The sequence below is a fragment of the Citrus sinensis genome, chromosome 3, assembly GCF_022201045.2.
Source record: "Citrus sinensis cultivar Valencia sweet orange chromosome 3, DVS_A1.0, whole genome shotgun sequence".
NCBI classification, from domain to species: Eukaryota; Viridiplantae; Streptophyta; class Magnoliopsida; order Sapindales; family Rutaceae; genus Citrus; species Citrus sinensis.
This window is the reverse complement of record NC_068558.1, coordinates 49,379,186-49,399,138: the sequence shown is the minus strand read 5'-3', so window position 1 is coordinate 49,399,138 and position 19,953 is coordinate 49,379,186. Positions and strand designations below refer to the sequence as shown.

At 36.3% G+C, this 19,953-nt stretch overlaps 4 protein-coding genes across 6 annotated transcripts; 2 read left to right on the top strand and 2 right to left on the bottom strand.

Annotated features, from left to right (window-relative positions):
- Window positions 1–2,040: 2,040 nt before the first annotated feature.
- On the bottom strand, window positions 2,041–5,204 carry LOC102615468 (CRS2-associated factor 1, mitochondrial). 2 transcript variants are annotated; one of them, XM_006490910.4, is made up of 5 exons: window positions 4,538–5,199; window positions 3,889–4,016; window positions 3,479–3,704; window positions 3,232–3,359; window positions 2,041–2,858 (listed from the first exon to the last, which is right to left on the bottom strand). In XM_006490910.4, the coding sequence occupies exons 1-5, from the start codon at window positions 5,112–5,114 to the stop codon at window positions 2,646–2,648; spliced, it is 1,272 nt and encodes a 423-aa protein (XP_006490973.1). In that variant the 5' UTR covers window positions 5,115–5,199; the 3' UTR covers window positions 2,041–2,645. The 2 variants fall into 2 exon arrangements, with proteins under 2 accessions (XP_006490973.1, XP_052294756.1); XM_052438796.1 differs by having other exon boundaries at window positions 2,697–2,869; window positions 4,538–5,204.
- Window positions 5,205–6,671: 1,467 nt separating this feature from the next.
- LOC127901534 (subtilisin-like protease SBT4.14) lies at window positions 6,672–10,601 on the top strand. 2 transcript variants are annotated; one of them, XM_052439085.1, is made up of 11 exons: window positions 6,672–6,945; window positions 7,044–7,138; window positions 7,248–7,345; window positions 7,456–7,599; window positions 7,695–7,800; window positions 8,219–8,732; window positions 8,863–8,960; window positions 9,104–9,328; window positions 9,477–9,585; window positions 9,687–9,900; window positions 10,005–10,601. In XM_052439085.1, exons 1-11 carry the CDS (start codon window positions 6,844–6,846, stop codon window positions 10,544–10,546), a joined length of 2,247 nt encoding a protein of 748 aa, XP_052295045.1. In that variant the 5' UTR covers window positions 6,672–6,843; the 3' UTR covers window positions 10,547–10,601. The 2 variants fall into 2 exon arrangements, with proteins under 2 accessions (XP_052295045.1, XP_052295046.1); XM_052439086.1 differs by having other exon boundaries at window positions 7,025–7,138.
- A 2,298-nt stretch (window positions 10,602–12,899) lies between these two features.
- On the top strand, window positions 12,900–16,039 carry LOC102616255 (subtilisin-like protease SBT1.1). The gene is made up of 2 exons (XM_006490913.4): window positions 12,900–12,993; window positions 13,328–16,039. The coding sequence occupies exon 2, from the start codon at window positions 13,333–13,335 to the stop codon at window positions 15,631–15,633; it is 2,301 nt and encodes a 766-aa protein (XP_006490976.2). The 5' UTR covers window positions 12,900–12,993; window positions 13,328–13,332; the 3' UTR covers window positions 15,634–16,039.
- Window positions 16,040–16,728: 689 nt separating this feature from the next.
- On the bottom strand, window positions 16,729–19,707 carry LOC127901368 (peroxisome biogenesis protein 16-like). The gene is made up of 8 exons (XM_052438515.1): window positions 19,379–19,707; window positions 18,893–18,950; window positions 18,452–18,668; window positions 18,034–18,338; window positions 17,643–17,911; window positions 17,441–17,508; window positions 17,197–17,258; window positions 16,729–17,092 (listed from the first exon to the last, which is right to left on the bottom strand). Exons 1-8 carry the CDS (start codon window positions 19,445–19,447, stop codon window positions 17,031–17,033), a joined length of 1,110 nt encoding a protein of 369 aa, XP_052294475.1. The 5' UTR covers window positions 19,448–19,707; the 3' UTR covers window positions 16,729–17,030.
- Between the last annotated feature and the right edge of the window lie 246 nt (window positions 19,708–19,953).

Genomic DNA, 19,953 nt, shown 5'->3' with positions numbered 1-19,953 from the left:
AATCACTATGTAATTCTGTAATCCCATTTATATCATAAATTATAATTAAATATGATATTTTATTATATAAAATATTACTCTATTGTTACTTAATTTCTTCTTAAAATTTAAATCTAACTAGATCCTATCTCTAATTTTTCTTATGCATCTAAAAGTATGGGTTGAATTCTCAAATTGGAATAAAAAAATTTTGAAGTATTTTTTTATATTTCGAGTGCTTGATCCACTGATTCAGTTATCTGTGCATAGCAAGATCTAAAACTATCATATTATCCAGTTAACTTTGTACAATGAACTTATTTTTTTGGTCATTTTTATGTATATTTAACAGATAAATTTATATTCAATTGATTAGATTAATAAAATATAATGAATTTTTAGCATATTAAATATATGTTTATTGAATTACAAATACACTATAAATTAATAAATATTGAATCTATCAATTGTTTAATAATTCTTTAAAATAAAAGATTATAGTGGATAGTACAGAATGTTTCAGTCATTTAATGGAAATCTTATTTAATATAAGTAGACGAACGATACTGGTATCTGAAAAATTATAGAAAACTAGGGAGGCAAATGTTATTACCAATCAATTATTTATTTATTTATTTATTTTGGGTGTTAGATAGTGGGCAAATAGTTAATTTTTAATGCGGGAAAAGAGGCAAGAGTCATTTTATGTGGACGAGACTATAAGAGAGGTAAAAAAATCTTGTATGGGCGAGTGACTTGGCGTGGCGAGTCGTGGGACTGCGGTACCGTACCGGGACAACGTGCTGTGTTGGAGCTGCCAGCCAGCCTGCCAGAGCCCCACGAACTCTTTTCCGGTTTCTTTTTTAAATTTTTAATGAGCGAATGCCGAATGGGTTTATTTAATTTACGCACGTAATTGGTGAAAAAGGAGGGGACTTGAACACAGCAGACGTGAAAGCTTCGTTCATCCTGGGCTTTTAGTTCATTATATTTGTCGCAATCTGTTTGAATTTGGTTGCACGCTCATGTTCATTCATATTCAGATCGCACGAAAATAGACATCAAGCATGTCAAATCAGTCGGATCCACTCTTATGTTGGGATTTTTTGGCTGTTGGACCAAATCATCGTTTGTAGTAGGCCCATGGCAAAGCCGTACTGGGTGGGCGAATTCAGTTTTGGTTCGGGTTATTAGGATTTTGGTTTGAGTTATAATTCGGATTCAAACTATAAACCTGAACCGACCTCCATCCAAAAATGAATCAAGTAATTAACTACGTATCAAACAAATTTCTTGTAATCTCATTCACAAATTCACTAATTAACATAAAGAGTTCTATATTAACAATTAAAAAAATTAACTAACATTTAACAAAAGAAAATTTAAAAAATTAACTGATAATTAAAAATAAATAAATTATTAACAATTAACTAATGGGAGATTAGAAAAAGAAGAAGAAATATTTGGTAGCGGAGGACGAGAAGAAGAAGAAGATGTTTGGCAGCAGTGGAAGGAAAGAAGAAGAAGAAGAAAAAGACAAGAAGATGATATCGGCAGCGGCGGAAAAAAAGGAAAAGAAAGGGGTGGTTTGGTTGGGGGGAAGAAAGTGGATGAGTCAGAGGCGACATAAGTGCAGAAAAGTGTGTCCGGACGTTGTGATGCGTTAGGGTTAAAAAATGAGTTTTTAATTTTTTTAATATTTATTTGGTATAACTTATTTATTAGTTATAAATATTTATTTAATTTTTAAATTTTAAATAAACTATTTAACTTTTATAAGTAAAAACTTAAATTTTAGACTTTTAAAAATTAACATTAAAATTTTTTAAATATTAAAATATTTAAAATATCATCTATTTATTTTTAATTTAATTTTATTCTTTTCATTATATAACTTTAAAAAAACTTATTTATTAAAATAATTTCATAAATTTTTACTGAAAACTCTTATTAACAACCAAATAATTAATTTTTTTTAGTAAAAATTTTATTTATAAAAATTCTAATAATAAAAACTCTATTTAAATAAACTCTACTTAAAAAATTATACCAAACAGAACCTTAGTTAACTCAATCGGGTTGACTATTCAGTTCGGATTAAACACAAACCAAAATACAATCCGGTTCTGAATTTTAAATTCAAACGAATTTTAAATTTCAACTCAGACCGATTCGAACTCGAAATATAAGTTCTATTCGATTCAAACCGATCCGGACGCCCACCCCTACCACAAGAGGTGACTAAGAGTTAATACAATTCCAATTTCTCCATAATGACCTAAGCTAGGCCAGGGCTCAGGGCACCCCAATGCACAAGCACAACCAAAGTCAAGCGTCCATCTTCGGTATCTCCACTGAAATATGAAAAATCTAAACATGCTCACGCTCCGCTGGGACCTGATCCACGCACTGACAGATACAGTCAGTGCAATTACATGCATAATAATTTATAAATATTCTATGCCCAAAAGAAAGAAAAAAAGTTCTGAGCATCCCATCTTGAGGATCTCTCTGTACAGTAAATAGCCCGATAAGTTCATCTCATCAAATACATTAACCTATTAAGTATCTCGAACTAATTTTTCTTCCTTATGACGGAGAAGAAATAAATCTGTGTGGCTGAAGATCAGGCTGTATATAAAGGCCTTAGCAAATTAGATAACATGCTACTCATCATCCCCAGAGCAAAAGTCCTGTTGGCTGCTGCTGTCACCCATAACTTCCTCCTCTACACCACAAGCCGAATCATTCTCTGGATCATCAAATAATTCTCGATGAGTGAAGAATTGTCCATCATCCCCTGGGTGCTTGTAGTCTTTTCCCCTCCAAACCACAATCTGTTCCTTCTCAAATGTCACAAGGATGCAAGGAACGAGATCCTGAACCAAGACTACAAGTAGTTAGAAATTGACATAAAAAGTTGAGAGGGTGCTCTAACAAATCAGCATTACCAAATTCCATACTCTGCAACTATTTTAAAAAAGGGGGAGCGAGAATGATCTATCCTCACCAGATTTGTCAAGCAGAATTTAACCTATTAGAAATTGACATAATACTGTTTCAAGCAGAATTGTCAACAACGAACACAACAAGAAGTAGAAATTGCAATAATTACACAAGAGAACGACTAACAAGGAAATCCTCCAAAGGGTTCAAGGGTTGGTTCCCCCCGCCTCCCCCAAAAAAAAAAAGGAAGAGGAAAAAATAAGGAAACAACTTTAGCAGAGAATGTAAACAGAAATTCAAGTTTACCCGAAGTTTGCAGCCTATTTTCTTGTAATCACTTCTCTCAAGACCCTGGCAATCAATTCGTACCAACTCACTGACTAGAAAAGCATCTCTCACCATGGGTACAAGGCTGCCATAATAACCATTTTTGGCTGCAGTTGCAACTTGCAAATTAGTGCACAAAATAAAAATAAAAATAAAAATAATAGTAGTAGTAATTACTTAATTAAATGAGGGATTCTCAAAAAGAGAACAGGAAAGATAGACATACCAAGCTTTGTTAAAACAGGAACAGCCAGTCTTCTCTTTCTCATTTCCTTGGTCTCCTCGATGCTTAGACCTTCAATTGTAGTTTTGATCAGCTTGGGATATACTGGCTCATGAGGTCTCCACAGCATCAATGGGATCACAGGCCTTTTCTTAGGGTTATAGTTCCTGCCCCTGTAAAGCACAAGTGTACCTCCGTGTCTAAAAATTATTTTTCCAAATGTTTTATCCTGCAACAATGTAGAAATTGTATGAAACATTTTTCCAGTCAAAATAGCATATCGAACAAATATACTGGCAATGGATAAAGCAAAACATGGTGCAGACACACACACACACACACACATTCTCTTTCCATTTAAAATGCCTAGAACTGAAGAAGGGATGTTTCAACATTAGAAAGAAACCAGGTACCTCAAGCTGGAAGCACACATTTTTCATGTCAACGGTGGGGACTCCTAGGCATTTAATCCTCACTGCCTCAGCATGTTTCCAATGATTATGAATATCATTCAGCATGTTATGCGTTAAACCATCTCTCCCTACACAACAACAAAGCACAACTAAGACCGTGGATATAATAACTGAAAAAGAGAGAATCTGCATGTTCTGTCCATTATAACCAACTCTAAAATGAGAAGTCTAACCAATTCTTAAAGTCTGGGCAAAAAGATACAATTTTGACCACTTGGCAAGGATAAATAACTGCAAAAAGTCCCACTAGCTCTTATAAAGATGAAGCATATGCAGTTCATAAGCAACAGCCAAATAAGAAACTTATCTGAGAGAACTATTAAGTACTTTCTACAGCATCAAAGTTGTTTCAAAGCACTTCTATTAATACTTATCATAAGCCTCCACATCAAAAAGCAAGGAAATTGGATCTTACTTTCCTACATCCATTTCAGAAAAACCAATAACAAATTGTTAATTTTAACCTTTATCATCCACTTAGAGTTCAAGACATTAACATTTTAATCCAGTAAACGAATCATCAAATACCCAATGAATAAAATTAGCCTTCAAACTCAGCTGAGAGAGAGAGAGAGAAGAAAATGAATACCCAAATTGATTTGCCTCTTGGTCCGATTTCGGTGGCACTTCTCCACCAAAGCCTTCCTCTCAGCATTAGTTAAAGGCTCTCCCTGAATCCTTTCCCTCACAAGTATCCTCTTCTCTTCCAAATTCGGATCCTCCGCTCCCTCCTCCGCCGACTTCACCTTCGGGTCCGCAGCCGGAGCACAAACTCCGGTCCACTCGCGTTCCAGCCGGCCCGGCCCGAACGGAGAGTACTTGGGTTCCCGAAGCCCAATGGGCCTTACATTCTGGTTGGTCTCCGTGTAACTATATCGAAAATCGAACGGCAAATCGGTGTATTTCTTCTTCGGCGCATCAAGAGATGACGGTGGACGGTACTGGGGTTTCGACTTTTTCTTGAAATTTTTGTTAGGATTGAGGGTAGGGTTAGGGTTTTCGGGTTTTGGGGAGAGGGACGGCGGGGGTTTGAAGGAGTAGTGGTCGTAGAGTTTTGACGAATTGTTGGTGGTATTGGCAGCGGTGGCGGAGAGGCAGCACGTCAGGAGCGTGAATGGCTGTGACCGTAGAGATGGTTTTTGGCGGGAGAAGCGGTTGAAGATCATTGAGTTCGGGGTTTAAGCTTCTGAAGGAGAAAGAGTTGGAGAAAAGATGGGGGTTTTGTAAATTAGTTGTGATGGGGGTGGCATTTCAGTATTTAGCTCTTTACATATACGGAATCTCATTTTTGCCCTTTTGTTTCACAACCCAGCGTGCGCCCATGACCCATTATTAAGTGTTGTATTGTATCGGATTCGGACCACTCATTACTGAATTTTTACTCAATTTTTTTAAAGATTCATTTACATAGTATTATTATTATTCATAATAATCAACGCTTCTCCTGAGATTTCTTCAATTGATATGATGATGATGAGAGGAAAAGCCAACACGGGGAGTCTTCTGAAAGCAAAAACGGGAGTTTTTGGAGTTAAAAGATTTATTCCAAATCGATGTGTTTTCAGCAAAGCCAACCAAAAAAAAAAAAAGGAAACAAATTATTTCCATTGATTGCAAAATAAAAGAACTATTATGAGATAGCTGTTATTTAGTTGCGCAATAATATAACTTATATCACCTCCTCCTCAACAATGATTCCAATACATATATAACTTAAATGCAGATTTGTGTTGATGTAAATTATATTATTATATAACTTAAGCAACGTACTTATGAAAAATAAACAAAAACATTATATATATAATTTTTGCCGTAGTTTAGACATCTTTATTTTTTTTTTCATTTAAACACGCTTTTAAATCTTCAGATTTAATAGAGTTGATTTTTTATTTTATATTAAAATCAATTTTTGTTGTACGGTTTACTTTCCCAAATCATAACATTTTCTAAAACAGATGAATTATACAACATAGGCCCTTATAAGAGACCCAAAAACTTAAATTTTTTGTCAAATCTTGCCTTAGGGTTTTATTATACTCGACCCTGTTCCTTATAAAATTCTAATTGCAAGCCGTAATAATGTAGTTGAAATATGGACAATTATTCATCAAGCTGTAAGGGAAAGAATGAAGAATATGAAAATAATAATAATTACAAATTATGCATTTGTGAAAATATAGCTTTTTTTTTCTTTTTTTTTAGTTCAGGTTTTAGCTTTTTTACCTTATTTTACTAGATAAGCAAAGTCAGTTGAGTTAAATAACTCTCTTTAATTAGAAATAGAAACCTGTTTCCGACAGTGAAAGATTGACTTGCTTGAATTGTAATGAAAGGTAAACGGGATCTTGATGTAATTCACCCTTTGTCTTCAAGCAACTCCTCCCGACCTCTAAATCTTATAAAAATCTTTTGGGATTCTTACAAATACTATCTTGTAAAAAACCAATAAATGGAATTTTTTTTTTCCAAATTAATTAAACCACAGAATTTGCATATTCGTTTATGGCTAAGATAGCCAACAATATTATGGGGGCAATCCCAATAACATGTAAAAATATTAAATCGAGGTACCCTTTCTACGACAGTTCTCAACAACTTTCCTCTATTTTTTTTTTTATCACGTAGACGAGAGCACAAGTGAAGAAAGAAATTTTTTATCTTTCTTTTAAGGTTTCCCACCTGATCAAAATTAGACCTCAGCTTGCTAGCAATAATATACATATATGATATGATCTAACCCCCGAAGAAGTACAACTTACGTCTGTCCTTTGTTCTCATCCAATAGTCGCTCTAATTTGTTGTTGTTATCAAATTCAAAACACCTATTTATTACCGCACCATATAGATAGAGTATGTGATAAATATACCCAAACAGAGTTCCCAAGTTAAGCTAACATGGCAAAACTGATGATGAAATGTTTATGTTACTTTTCTTATCAGCTTCTTCTAATTCTAATCCTGACCGCTCCCCTTGATGCCACCGAAGAAAATCAAAAGGTATTAACTCCTTTTCTACTTATAATAACAATTATCTCGGTTCTATTTGAACTTTTGCTATCACGTCAGTGATATATAGTGAGAACTTAAATGAACAGAATTTTTATGTGGCTTACTTGGGAGATCAACCGGTGGACAAAGATTTAGCGGTACAAACACACATACAGATTCTGGCATCTGTGAAGGGCGGCAGGTGATTTCGTGACTCCGATCATCCTTCTAGTCTGTACTTGCATAGATGATAGATGATGATCAAGTTTTTGATTTTTGACCACTTGGGTTTACATACGTTGATTAATCAGTTATCATGATGCCAAGGAGTCGATAGTCTATAGCTATACAGAGAGTTTCAATGCATTTGCAGCAAAGCTGTCTAATGATGAAGCTCAAAAGTTGCAGCGTGAGTCCTGTCTAATTTCTGTTCTATATATATATCATCAGTTCCTGTCTTGGATTGAAACTAATTAATTTGAAGCTTCTAAAGCCAGCTACTGTGTTATAAATGTTTAGGCATGGATAGAGTTCTTTCTGTGTTTCCAAATCGGTACCACCAGCTACACACAACCAGGTCATGGGATTTTATCGGGCTTCCTCAAACAGCCAGAAGAAATCTTAAAATAGAAAGTGATATCGTTGTCGGTCTCATGGATACAGGTTCAAAGATTTTTTTTTTTCATTTTTTTAAAATTTTTTTGCCATTTTTTTATTTTCTTGCACGACAATACTCTGCACTGCATGGTGATGTCCAGGGATCACTCCAGAATCAGAGAGCTTTAAGGACAGTGGCTTTGGTCCTCCACCTGCAAAGTGGAAAGGAAAATGTGACCACTTTGCTAATTTCTCAGGATGCAACAAGTAATTAAATAGTCTTATTTATTCGTTCTTAACAAGAACTTTCGTTTCTATCTGTAAACATACGTATCCTTTTTACAAGAGAAACAACCTTTTCAAAAGCTATTGTCTAATTCGATCTACGGAAATTCTTGTTGTCAAGTAATCTTCTTTGGTTAAACAACTGCTTTTCTTGAAAATCAAACCATCCAGCATTTTAAACATACTTGTTTTCCAATCAATTAATTAAGATACATATACACTTATTATTATTTTATTATTATTAGTAGTAGTCGTAGCAGCAGTAGTAGTTTCATTATCTATTAATTTACAAGTTCGTACTTCTATATTATATTTTATTACATTATATATGTGAATTGCAACATCCGATCAAGCATGTTTGTGTTCGATCATCTAAATTGCGCTATTTGGGTAATTACAGCAAGCTTATAGGGGCAAGATACTTCAAGCTCGATGGTAACCCCGACCCTTGGGACATCTTATCGCCGATAGATGTTGACGGCCACGGGACTCACACGTCATCAACTCTAGCAGGCAACGTAGTTGCAAATGCAAGTCTTTATGGACTAGCCTGGGGGGCTGCACGCGGTGCAGTTCCAAATGCTAGGGTGGCTGCATACAAAGTCTGTTGGGTCAGCTCAGGTTGCTCGGATATGGACATACTTGCTGCATTTGATGCGGCTATTCATGACGGTGTGAACGTTATATCAATCTCTATTGGTGGGGCGACTGAGGATTATGCATCGGATACTATATCAGTCGGTGCATTTCATGCCTTTAAGAAGGGGATTGTTACTGTTGCTTCAGCTGGTAACGATGGACCCAAGTGGGGTACTGTATCTAACCATGCACCGTGGCTTGTGACAGTAGCAGCTAGTGGCATTGATAGGCAGTTCAAGAGCAAAGTTAAGACAGGCAATGGAAGAAGCGTCTCAGTGAGTATTGTAGTACAATTTTCATATATATGCTGCAGAAAAATCATAATAGTTCTTTTAAAGGATCAAGATCGTTCCAGGTCTGAGCCTTTCCTACCGAAATTCAGATAATGCTGTTCACGTTTTTCAGGGGGTTGGAGTCAACACATTTGATCCAAAGGAGAAATTTTACCCACTTGTTAGTGGGGCTGATGTTGCCAAGAACTCTGAAAGCCGGGATAGTGCAAGGTAGTAATTTGATCATCCGAGTTATTTTAATTGTTATATATATATAACAATTGTTATATATATATATATAGAGTCTCGATGGGAAAGAAAAAGAGAAAGAAAACAAAAAATGATTAGGAATATCTATCCATAATTAATTGCAGATTCTGTTTTGATGACTCATTGGACCCTAAAAAGGTGAAGGGAAAACTTGTTTACTGCAAGCTAGGAACATGGGGTGCTGATTCTGTTATTAAAGGAATTGGAGGGGTTGGCATTATAGTTGGAAGTGAGCAGTTTCTAGATGTTGCCCAGATCTATATGGCACCGGGAACCATGGTTAATGTCACTGATGGTGATAACATTACTGATTATATTCATTCTACAAGGTAAAATATCAAATTATCTGTTCTGTCCAGTGACAGCCCCTGCAGGCATATGTTGCTAGCTTGAAATTATAGCTTTGATATGTTCAGAATTTTTCAAATGTTTGATAATTGGTCTGAATGAATATTCAACTTACTTGTATGAATGCAGATCACCATCGGCAGTGATATACAAATCCCAGGAAGTCAAAGTCCGTGCTCCATTTATAGCTTCTTTTTCTTCTCGGGGCCCAAATCCAGGGTCAAAACACCTTCTTAAGGTATAAATCTACAGTTTCATCCTTAAATCTTTTCTCTTTTTGGCTGCTCCTAGTAATAAGGCCCGGTACTGACTGTTTCTTTTTGTATTGTGCATTATCAGCCTGATATTGCAGCACCAGGCATTGATATTTTGGCATCTTACACTCTAATGAAGTCACTTACTGGGTTGAAAGGTGACACCCAATATTCAAAATTTACTCTCATGTCCGGAACTTCCATGGCTTGCCCTCATATTGCTGGTGTAGTTGCCTATGTTAAGTCATTCCATCCAAGTTGGTCTCCGGCCGCAATCAAATCAGCCATCATGACCACAGGTAAAACATAATCTAAGTTTCTCAATTCCTCTTGATAAAGGCATCTCTGGACTTGTTATTTTCACTTTGGTCATTGGCTTATTTTTCTATGGATCTTTATCCAGCAAAACCAATGAGCCAGAGGGTTAACAATGAGGCTGAATTTGCCTATGGCGCCGGCCAAGTGAACCCACAGAAAGCAGTGAGCCCTGGCTTAGTTTACGACATGGATGACATGAGTTACATCCAATTCCTATGCCACGAGGGTTATAACGGATCATCTCTAGCTGTTTTAGTCGGTTCAAAATCCATAAATTGCACCTCATTGATTCCTGGAGTCGGCTATGATGCTCTTAACTATCCTACAATGCAAGTAAGCTTGAAAAGCAATGGAGAGCTAACCACAGCCATTTTCCGAAGGAGAGTCACCAATGTTGGCCCTCGTCTATCAATCTACAACGCCACAATTAAAGCTCCAAAAGGAGTGAATATCACTGTTAAGCCAATGAGTCTCTCCTTCTCGAGAACCTCGCATAAACGGAGCTTCTCAGTCGTGGTGAAGGCAAAACCAATGTCAAGTACACAAGTGCTGTCAGGTTCGCTTGAATGGAAAAGCCCTCGTCACGTTGTTAGGAGTCCTATTGTCATTTACAGGCCACAAGACTGATTAATTCATTCATATCAAAGAGTTTAAAAGATATGAAAATTTAATTCAACAGAAAGATGCTATCGCCAAACTGTACCACTTTCTGAATTTATTTGTGCCTGTGCAACGTCGCCACAGTCACCCATTATCAATAACAAACAAATGAATAAAGTTCCCCAATGAGAAAAAGATTGAAGGTGAAATAGTCTAATTAGTTCCTTTCAAATGAAGTAAAAAAAAAAATAGTCTAATTAGTTTTGTCCTGTAAAGGCACTAAAGTTTCATACGTCTGGCAAAATGATGGGTCAATATAATGAGAAAATATCTAGGCTTGCTCATCAAAGGAGTCAGCGTCGATAGGATAAATCAATAAGAAAAATCTCCACTGCAACAAGATAAAACAAGGTTCAACACAATAAAAAGCACAAGAGAGTGAGTGTAATTTTGAAAATCAAAAGTAAACTCTTAGCAAGATGGTGAATCTTTATTTTCTTTTTGTATGAACATGATTATTATACCAGCACTTTCATGAAAGTTGTAGTTGCCTAATCAAGTTTCATCCACAAGGAGTCCACTGATTATAAAAGCCGTCTGACGTCTGTTTTGAGAGTTTCAGTGCAACTATAATCGATACCCACCAAGATAAAACTGGGAAACAGAAATCTCCACATCCTAAGCAAATTGAAGGCTCTTTTGTGCTGCAATTGCCTGCATGCCATCTGGATTACAAACTCTGTTGCATTTCTTTGACATTTGTTGTGACGGGTCCACGCTTCTTATCTCTCTAATCATGATCCTCACTTTCAACCGGTCAAAATATGTGATGCACGATGTTCGACTTGAAACCACATTAGAATCCATATCGAAAGACTCAATGCAGTGTTGTCCGGTGCACCATACATCACTCCCCCCCTCACTCCTCGAAGTTTTTGTTCATGTCCTTAACTCATGATAAATTATGAAAACTTGGGGCGTCAACAAAATAGAAAAAAGCCATATTCTAGTGGTTAGAATTTAACCATTTAATCATCGCAATTATGAGATCATGAGTTCGAGCCCCCACAATATATTGTGGAGGTTTAATTTCTTTCCTCAATTTGAGTGAAGAAACTTTTTTTCCTTTCGAAAAATTTGAGTTGTGCTATGTAAGATTTGTAAAATGAGTTGTAACAGTTATAATCTGAGTAATAATCTTACGTAATTAAAAAAAAAACACTAGAGGTTTTCAACTGAGAATAAACAGCACTGCGTTATTGATAGAGCCATCAGTACTTCCTTTTTTTATAGCAGCCAATCTCCGCTAATTACCCTGTGTGGCAAGAATCTGGCAATTTAAGCCCTTCTCATATATATTACTGACCATCACATAATCTCTTACATAGCGTGCATTTTTTTAATAAATAAATAAATAAATTCCTATCAGCAATCATGCTCCATGCCATGCCCCAGAAGTCACACTAAGCGTTGTCCCCTGCCTTTCACGCTCCACATTTGACTTTGTGGGAAGAATAGCTCTAAATGCTCGCTAGAAATAAAAATAAGAGCAAAGAGAGAGATGATGGTTTTATTCATTTATGCTTTATATTGCTCATGCGCCTGTTGCTCTACTTCACTCACTCTGTTGGCTCCTTGCAGGCTTTAACCAGCTACATGCCTTAAAATGAACTCATCATCTCATCCCATGGATAATTTTATTCTCATCAACTGAGCTTTATTATCTGCGCACTCTTATAATGGTCCCTGAACGAAATTGAATATCATTTTGCCAACATACTCTAATTCCCTTCAAGAGAAAGCTAAACAAAAAGAGAGAAAGTTCATTAAATTTTCATACAAAAGCACTCAATGATGTCGATAAGGATCATTATTCCTCCTCTGCCACATGCCCACTCCCCACCCCAGGTAAAAAGAGTTAGCTTACATAGCTGGACTTCATTAGAATAGCATACTCTTACAAGATGATCAAAATTGTGTGTATTTATCCTGATGATCACAAATGCAGAGTAAAGCTACAAAGAATGTCTACATTTATTGAGAAGCAATAGAGAAGTTCCTTAGTTAGGAAAATCATTAATTTTGAACTTGGATTTTTGCATGTCAATATTTGATATAACACAGCTAAGACAATATTCATTTAACAGCACTTATGCATTATTTATCAAAATCTTCTAAATCGGGGTCCTTACTCAAATTTATAGTCTTTATGGGCATTTGCTCTCTCACATCACAAATTTTGTGTCTCTAGCGATTAGTAGCGGAGGTCTGGGGCAGCCTTTTGCTTACGCTTTAAGGCAAAGAAAGGTGTGCACGTTAACAGAAAAAAGGAACATGACAACATTACTTTTATTGTAATGACTACTAGACTAGTGATTCGCTGTACTTTGGCCTATATAATATCCTCTTCAAGTGCTCATTGATTGTGTTAAACTTGCAAATTCTCATTTTCTTTTCTTGAGGCAAGGAGAGAGGTAAAAATGTCTCTCATGTTTTCCGAATTTTTCATGCACTGTGCACATAGTTGAGCATTCCACATGTTGTATCGCTAATATGTCTGTATATTTTTGGTGTCTCACATTGGATATTAGGACCTAAAGAGATGTTTTTAGTTGAATCAACTAGTACTCTATGCATAAGTTCCACATTCATTTTTTTCCCCAATTAATTTGAACCAAATATTATCTAACAGGTGCATTGATAGTAAAAAAATTTCAAGTTCATGTTCTAAATCAAGCATTTTGTTCTTCCATTTACTTATCTGTTTCAAATATAAATTGTTGATGTCAATTGATTTTATTTCTGCAGCCATCATGGTCTTTAGGACATTTTTGCTTTTGCTAGTCCTCACGGCTACCACATCAATTGCTTCAATAGGAAAACAGACAACATATGTAATTCACATGGACAAGTCCAAGATAGCAGCAAATCATTCTCCAGGCAGTGTCAGACAATTTTATGAAGCGGTGATAGATTCAATCAACAAATTCTCATCCCAGCAGGAGGATCAAGAACAAGAAACAACACCTCCTCAGATTCTTTATGCTTATGAAAATGCCATTTCTGGTTTTTCTGCAAAGCTCTCAACAAAACAACTCAAATCACTAGAAACAGTTGACGGTTTTCTCTCTGCCACTCCTGATGAACTTCTAACTCTCCACACAACATATTCCCCACATTTTCTTGGCCTAGAAAGTGGCATCGGACTCTGGGATGCTACAAACTTGGCAAAAGATGTGATAGTTGGTGTTATTGACACTGGGATATGGCCAGAACACATCGCTTTCCAAGATACAGGCATGCCTCCAGTACCCTCTAGATGGAAGGGCGGATGCGAGGAAGGTACAAAGTTCTCTCAATCAAATTGTAACAACAAGCTCATTGGTGCAAGAGCCTTCTTCAAAGGCTATGAATCTGTTGTTGGAAGAATCAATGAAACAGTGGATTATCGATCTCCAAGAGATGCGCAAGGCCATGGTACACACACTGCATCAACTGCAGCTGGTAATATTGTAGCAAATGCGAACCTTTTTGGCTTAGCGAGAGGCAAAGCAGCTGGAATGAGGTACACATCAAGAATTGCAGCATATAAAGCTTGCTGGTCATTAGGTTGTTCTAGCTCTGATATACTTGCTGCAATTGATAAAGCTGTCGCTGATGGAGTTGATGTGCTGTCACTCTCTCTAGGAGGCAGCTCCAGGCCTTATTACAGAGACACTGTAGCAATAGCCTCATTTGGGGCAACCCAAAGTGGGGTTTTTGTTTCATGTTCAGCAGGCAATTCAGGGCCATCTATTTCAACTGTTGATAATACGGCACCATGGATTATGACTGTGGCAGCAAGCTACACTGATCGAAGCTTTCCAGCAATTGTAAAACTAGGGAATGGACATTCTTTCGAAGGGTCATCTTTATATTCTGGCAAGGGATCAAAGCAGCTGCCCCTTGTCTTTGGAAAAACTGCAGGCGTCTCAGGAGCTGAGTATTGTATCAACGGCTCTCTCAATAGAAAGTTAGTAAAGGGGAAGATTGTGATCTGCCAGCGAGGAATTAATAGCCGAACCGGAAAGGGAGAGCAAGTGAAATTAGCTGGAGGAGCAGGAATGTTACTGCTGAACTCAGATAAAGAAGGTGAAGAACTTATTGCTGATGCCCATGTTTTGCCAGCTGCTACACTAGGAGCCTCAGCAGGTAAAGCCGTCAAAAAATATGTGAACTCAACAAAAAGGCCAACGGCTTCCATTGTTTTCAAAGGAACAGTTTTTGGTAATCCTGCACCTGTGATAGCGTCATTTTCATCAAGAGGGCCGAGTTTAGTTGGACATGATGTGATCAAACCAGATGTGACTGCACCCGGGGTGAATATTTTGGCTGCTTGGCCAGCAACGACTAGCCCAAGTATGCTCAAAAGTGACGATAGAAGAGTTCTATTCAATATAATTTCAGGCACTTCAATGTCTTGCCCTCATGTTAGTGGCCTAGCAGCACTTCTTAAATCAGTCCATGAAGATTGGTCAACAGCTGCAATCAAATCAGCCCTAATGACAACGGCATACACTCTAAACAACAGAAACTCTCCAATTGCCGACGTGGGTGGTTCTAGCGACACTCCATTGGCTACGGCTTTCGCGTTTGGTTCAGGCCATGTTGATCCAGAAAGTGCATCTGATCCTGGGCTAATTTACGATATAGCCACGGAATATTATCTAGACTATTTGTGCAGCCTAAATTATACCTCCTTACAGCTAGCATTATTTGCCGGGGGGAATTTTACTTGCCCTAATCCTTCAGCGTTTCACCCTGGCAAACTAAACTACCCTTCTTTTGCAGTAAATTTCAAAGGCAACGTAAAAAATATGAGTTTAGAATATGAGAGGAGTGTGACTAATGTGGGAACCAGTTATTGTACTTATGCAGTGAAAGTGGAGGAGCCCAATGGAGTTTTGGTCACGATAACGCCTCCCATTTTAAGTTTTCAGAAGATTGGCGAGATATTGAGTTACAAGGTGACTTTTGTTTCACTGCGAGGAGCATCAAATGAATCCTTTGGTTCTTTAACTTGGGTTTCCGGGAAATATGCAGTTAAAAGCCCCATAGCCGTAACTTGGCAGTAGATTTCTTCAGGGCTGTAGCAGCTTTTGTCTTCTGGGAATAATGTATCAAAGAAATCAAAAGTGCTTAATTTGAGGAGTCAAAACCAACCAAAATGATTCCAAATTCTCAAGAGTCAAGACCAACCCTAATGATTCCAAATTCAAGTTCAATGTAACTATTAAAAATTTGGAATGCTTAAAAATAATCATAGCAAATCAAGATTTAATTGTAACTTTATTCAGACAGAATAAAGATTAAAAAAGGCAACTGTCAGCGGGATGGGGTGACGAGATCATCGTATGATATGTATCAGTTGCCGTATTATTACTTGAAGGAGCTTTCTTTGATTCTTAGCCGAATAAATTAAAAGAGGATGGGCTTTCTTAAAAAAAATGTAATCATATTTTACTTTTACAAATAAAACAATTATGAAAAGGAATAAGATAATATTTTCAAATGAAATTTTCTCTGAACTTATCATACTTTTCATTTAAATATCGTTTTCGTACATAAATTATTATTATTATTATTGCCAAATAATTTTATTAGATGCTCTCTAATATAATTCATTGGTTGGATTATTTAATTCAACCAAATGCAATTGAACGAATATTTAAGTTTTTATATTTAGAATACATGTTTTATAAACTTATATTTAAGGTGCATTTGAGATTAAAATTGGACAACTATATCTTAAAAGGTACAATACTAAAATATTTAATAAATATTAATTGTTGTAATTTAAAAATTATGTTAATATGATTTTTAATTAAATAATAAAAAATTTATTATATCATTAATAATTTTATTAAAATTATTATTTATAATTTATATTTACTACATATTATTAATTTTTATTTTATAATTATAATTTTTTTTCCACAACAACTATAACTTAAAAGGTACAACACCTCAATTCTAAACAGAACCCAAGTACATACTCATAAATAGAATATAGGTTTCAAAAACATCGTCGCTTTCACTTTCATTATGTGATAACATCAATTGGAAAACAATACCAGTCGAGCTCGGTTTTTCTGATTGAACAAGATAGCGTAAGCATCTGATTCTGGCGGTCAAAAAACTTTGAACTAGTTTTCTTAAATAGGGGGAAATTACAAGCAGAATATAAACTGTATTAAAGACCTCAACGAGACAACTGTAAAATCATCTCATTCTGATTTACATTTGTTTAACAAGTATTTTCTGAATATTGATGAAATTTTTCTTGTATTTCTTATTTATCAGATGCACAGTATTTAAGACTGATACACATACAGCCTTTTGACATCATATCTGTATCCGGTGCAAAGAATATTGAAATAACAAAATTTCAAATAAGTATTCCACAATCTTTAAGACCACCTTTGCCTAAAAAGAGTAGAGCTATCAAGAGTAAGTTTTCATCACCATCATTTTATGATCCTGACATGTAAGTGTATCGCGTCTGGGCACCAACTAAAAGCTCTATGATTTTTTCTGCACATTCAAAGAGATTATATCAATGTTACTAGGAAACTAATTTGTTTACCAGATAAAAGCTCGTAAGCTGGAAATGAGTCAGAACTAAAAGTCAAACCAACCTGCTAAAAACCCAATTATAGGTACGGGTTCCAACTGTTTTCCAGTGCTTTCAAGCCTTTGCCTGAAATAAATAGCGTCGTGTTATTTCTTAGAAAGTCAACAGACTAAAATAGGATTCATGGCTGCACAAACAGTTTTGAGGGTATATCTAGAGCTTGTCCAAAAAGAACTTCTGCAGTGTCCGATCTCTTCTATCTAAAGAAAACAGAACTAAACTATGTAATTTCTGAAATATCTACATACCTGGTGTACTTGCTAAAGAATGGGTCTCTCATGAGGTAAAGTGCCCACAGAAGTTTCCTTCTTTTCAACTGAATCAAACACTAAATATGTTTTAGCATGCAAAAATAAAAGTTTCCAAATATTAAAGTGCCGGGATTCACAGCAAGAATTAATGAACCAGGTGTGAAAAACATATCTGAGTAATTATCAGAGGAACTCTAACCTCATCCTTTTCGGATGTGGATAGATGAAACGTTTGTTCTTTTCCATCATGCCTTGACCTAGTAGCTAATGATAGAAAGCCTAACCCCGTAAAATCCACAGCCAAGGAAAGAAACCAGGGAATCCATGATCGAATTCCATATTTTCTGATAAACAATACATAAATAAGGGGTCTTGTGATAAAGAGCACTTCTCCCATAAGAAATAAAGCTCCAATAGCGCCCTTTGCAGACAATAGTTTCAAAAGGGTTGGCCTCTCAACCATCGGAGCTGTTAAAAACAAAACAATGCCAAGTATTAGTGGAATAAACAATGCCAGGTCTTCGTGGAGTTATCTCGTGAATTGTAATGAGTTGTCATATGCCATTATGAAATCTTAAGCAGCTGATTACCAGGAAGCTCCATTAGTGCTTGCTGATGCTGAATCCTCTGCAACCACACTGGCTCAGAAACCATCCTAGCATTTTCTCCAAATCTGTTCAAAGCAGATAATGCCCTTCCTTCTAGATTCCAAGAGTTGTGTCCATAATTATTTTGCAAGTAACCATGCCTCTGATTCCCTTCAGGCTTTGGACAGCCTCTAATGTTAAGCTGAGAATTGGAATCATCTGAAGGCATTTCAATATTCAATGTCTCCCCTCCATGCAGAAGCATCTTGTATCCACTGTTCTGGAACAGAGCTAACCTGACTAATACCCTGAGTTACAATGAATACCCAATTGTAAGGCAATAAACAGATGCCAATGAATGTTTATTACCTAATAAAAGAAGATAAAGAGTCACAAGCACTAGATTACCAATATTGCTTACTTGGTGGCTTCAGTAATAGCAATGAAATTCCATTTTTTCTTATCACCATAGTAATGTTGTGCTACAACTTCAACCAATGTTTCCAAGTCCTTCAGAGCAGAAATACACAATGAATAAGGGAATGAATGAGGCTCTGAGGAAACTGAACCCTTTTGACTTGGAGTCGTTTCGATTATATGTTCGTTGATAGCAGTGATTATACCCAAGAAAGTAGTAACTGCAAAAGATTAACAAATTTTCACACGAGTAAAAGAGCGATGACCCAAAAAAGGGAAAAAGTGTTAATAGTTGTTTGGTTGGCAAGAAATCTAGGAAATCAATCTAATGCTTTCCGTTGAGAGAGAGAGAGAGAGAGAGATAGCTAAAACTCTAAAAGAAGAAAGAAAGCCCTATGTTCTACCCAGCTAGAAGTAAACAAATGTTACCAAAGTTTCACAAAACCTGCTTCTGGTCCTATCTCTGACTCAGAAAACCGTTCTGGAAGAAGCCATGTCAATCCCTGTACAATAATTCCAATAAAGAATTTAAGTGAGTCATTGGTACATCCAAGCATAATGAAAACAGTGAAGCAAGACCCATTTAGCAAATTCTCTCGAATCCAGGTCACTAATAATTCCACTACACAATCAACAAAACAACAATTAAAGCGATAGAAATAGTCAATAAAAGCAACAATTACTAAGTAGAAACATACACATTGATTAAGTGATAACATCAAAGCAAGCAACAGCAATAGTAGCAGCAAATTCATTATTGTCAATAACAATTGAAGAAATAAAGCTAAAGTTCAATTTAGAAATTCACCAATATTTAGTTTGCTTTAAACCGCGCAAAAAGTACAAGTTCTTAATGAAGAAACAGCACAATCTTACACATAATTGATGAATGAATAGATTAAAAAGAAAAAAAGAGAAAAAAAAAACTTACATTGGCAAGAGACTCTAAGGAGTGAACATAGTCTCTATTTCTTCTTACCCATCTCTTGTAAGCATCCATAGCTTCACAAACTCTATGAAGACAAAGAAAAAGACTCGGCTTTCGAAAGCGCCGAGTCCAAACCCAAACTCTTAACTTAGTGAACCTTAAATCCTTGGTGGTTTTGGACCAGACCCAGATGACCAAATACAAATTAATCTAGCCCTAATTTGGATTTGATTTTGTCGTTTACAAAAGCTCCAATGAAATGACGAGATACACGGAAACAGGGGAGAGAGAGAGAGAGGGACAAACAGAGAGGAGAGAGTGTGAGTTTATGATGAGGTGCTCTTAATTTACCTTCGGCTAAAAACGGATAATCAAATCGGAACCGTTGAATGGGCCGAAAGCTTAGTTTTCTCTGACCATTAATGAGCTTGGAGATCAAATGGTGCATGATATCCACGTGGATGGTTTCGATCTTGTCCTATGTTTGTTGTGAAGTTTTATAAAAATACTGAAATCTAGCTTTGTAGTCGTGGGGCGTGGGCTCGTGGCCGCTGGCCACCCCCATCACTTAACAAACC

Coding starts and splice junctions, on each gene's coding strand:
- LOC102615468 (XM_006490910.4), bottom strand. CDS start 5,114: ATGATCTTCAACCGCTTCTCCCGCCAAAAACCATCTCTACGGTCACAG. Junction 4,017..4,537: donor CAAGAGGCAAATCAATTTGG/GTATTCATTTTC, acceptor GTTGTTGTGTAG/GGAGAGATGGTTTAACGCAT. Junction 3,360..3,478: donor TCCTGTTTTAACAAAGCTTG/GTATGTCTATCT, acceptor TTGCAACTGCAG/CCAAAAATGGTTATTATGGC.
- LOC127901368 (XM_052438515.1), bottom strand. CDS start 19,447: ATGGATGCTTACAAGAGATGGGTAAGAAGAAATAGAGACTATGTTCAC. Junction 18,951..19,378: donor CCTTAGAGTCTCTTGCCAAT/GTAAGTTTTTTT, acceptor ATTATTGTACAG/GGATTGACATGGCTTCTTCC. Junction 17,509..17,642: donor CCACATCCGAAAAGGATGAG/GTTAGAGTTCCT, acceptor TGTTTGATTCAG/TTGAAAAGAAGGAAACTTCT.
- LOC102616255 (XM_006490913.4), top strand. CDS start 13,333: ATGGTCTTTAGGACATTTTTGCTTTTGCTAGTCCTCACGGCTACCACA.
- LOC127901534 (XM_052439085.1), top strand. CDS start 6,844: ATGGCAAAACTGATGATGAAATGTTTATGTTACTTTTCTTATCAGCTT. Junction 7,346..7,455: donor TGAAGCTCAAAAGTTGCAGC/GTGAGTCCTGTC, acceptor ATAAATGTTTAG/GCATGGATAGAGTTCTTTCT. Junction 9,586..9,686: donor GGTCAAAACACCTTCTTAAG/GTATAAATCTAC, acceptor GTGCATTATCAG/CCTGATATTGCAGCACCAGG.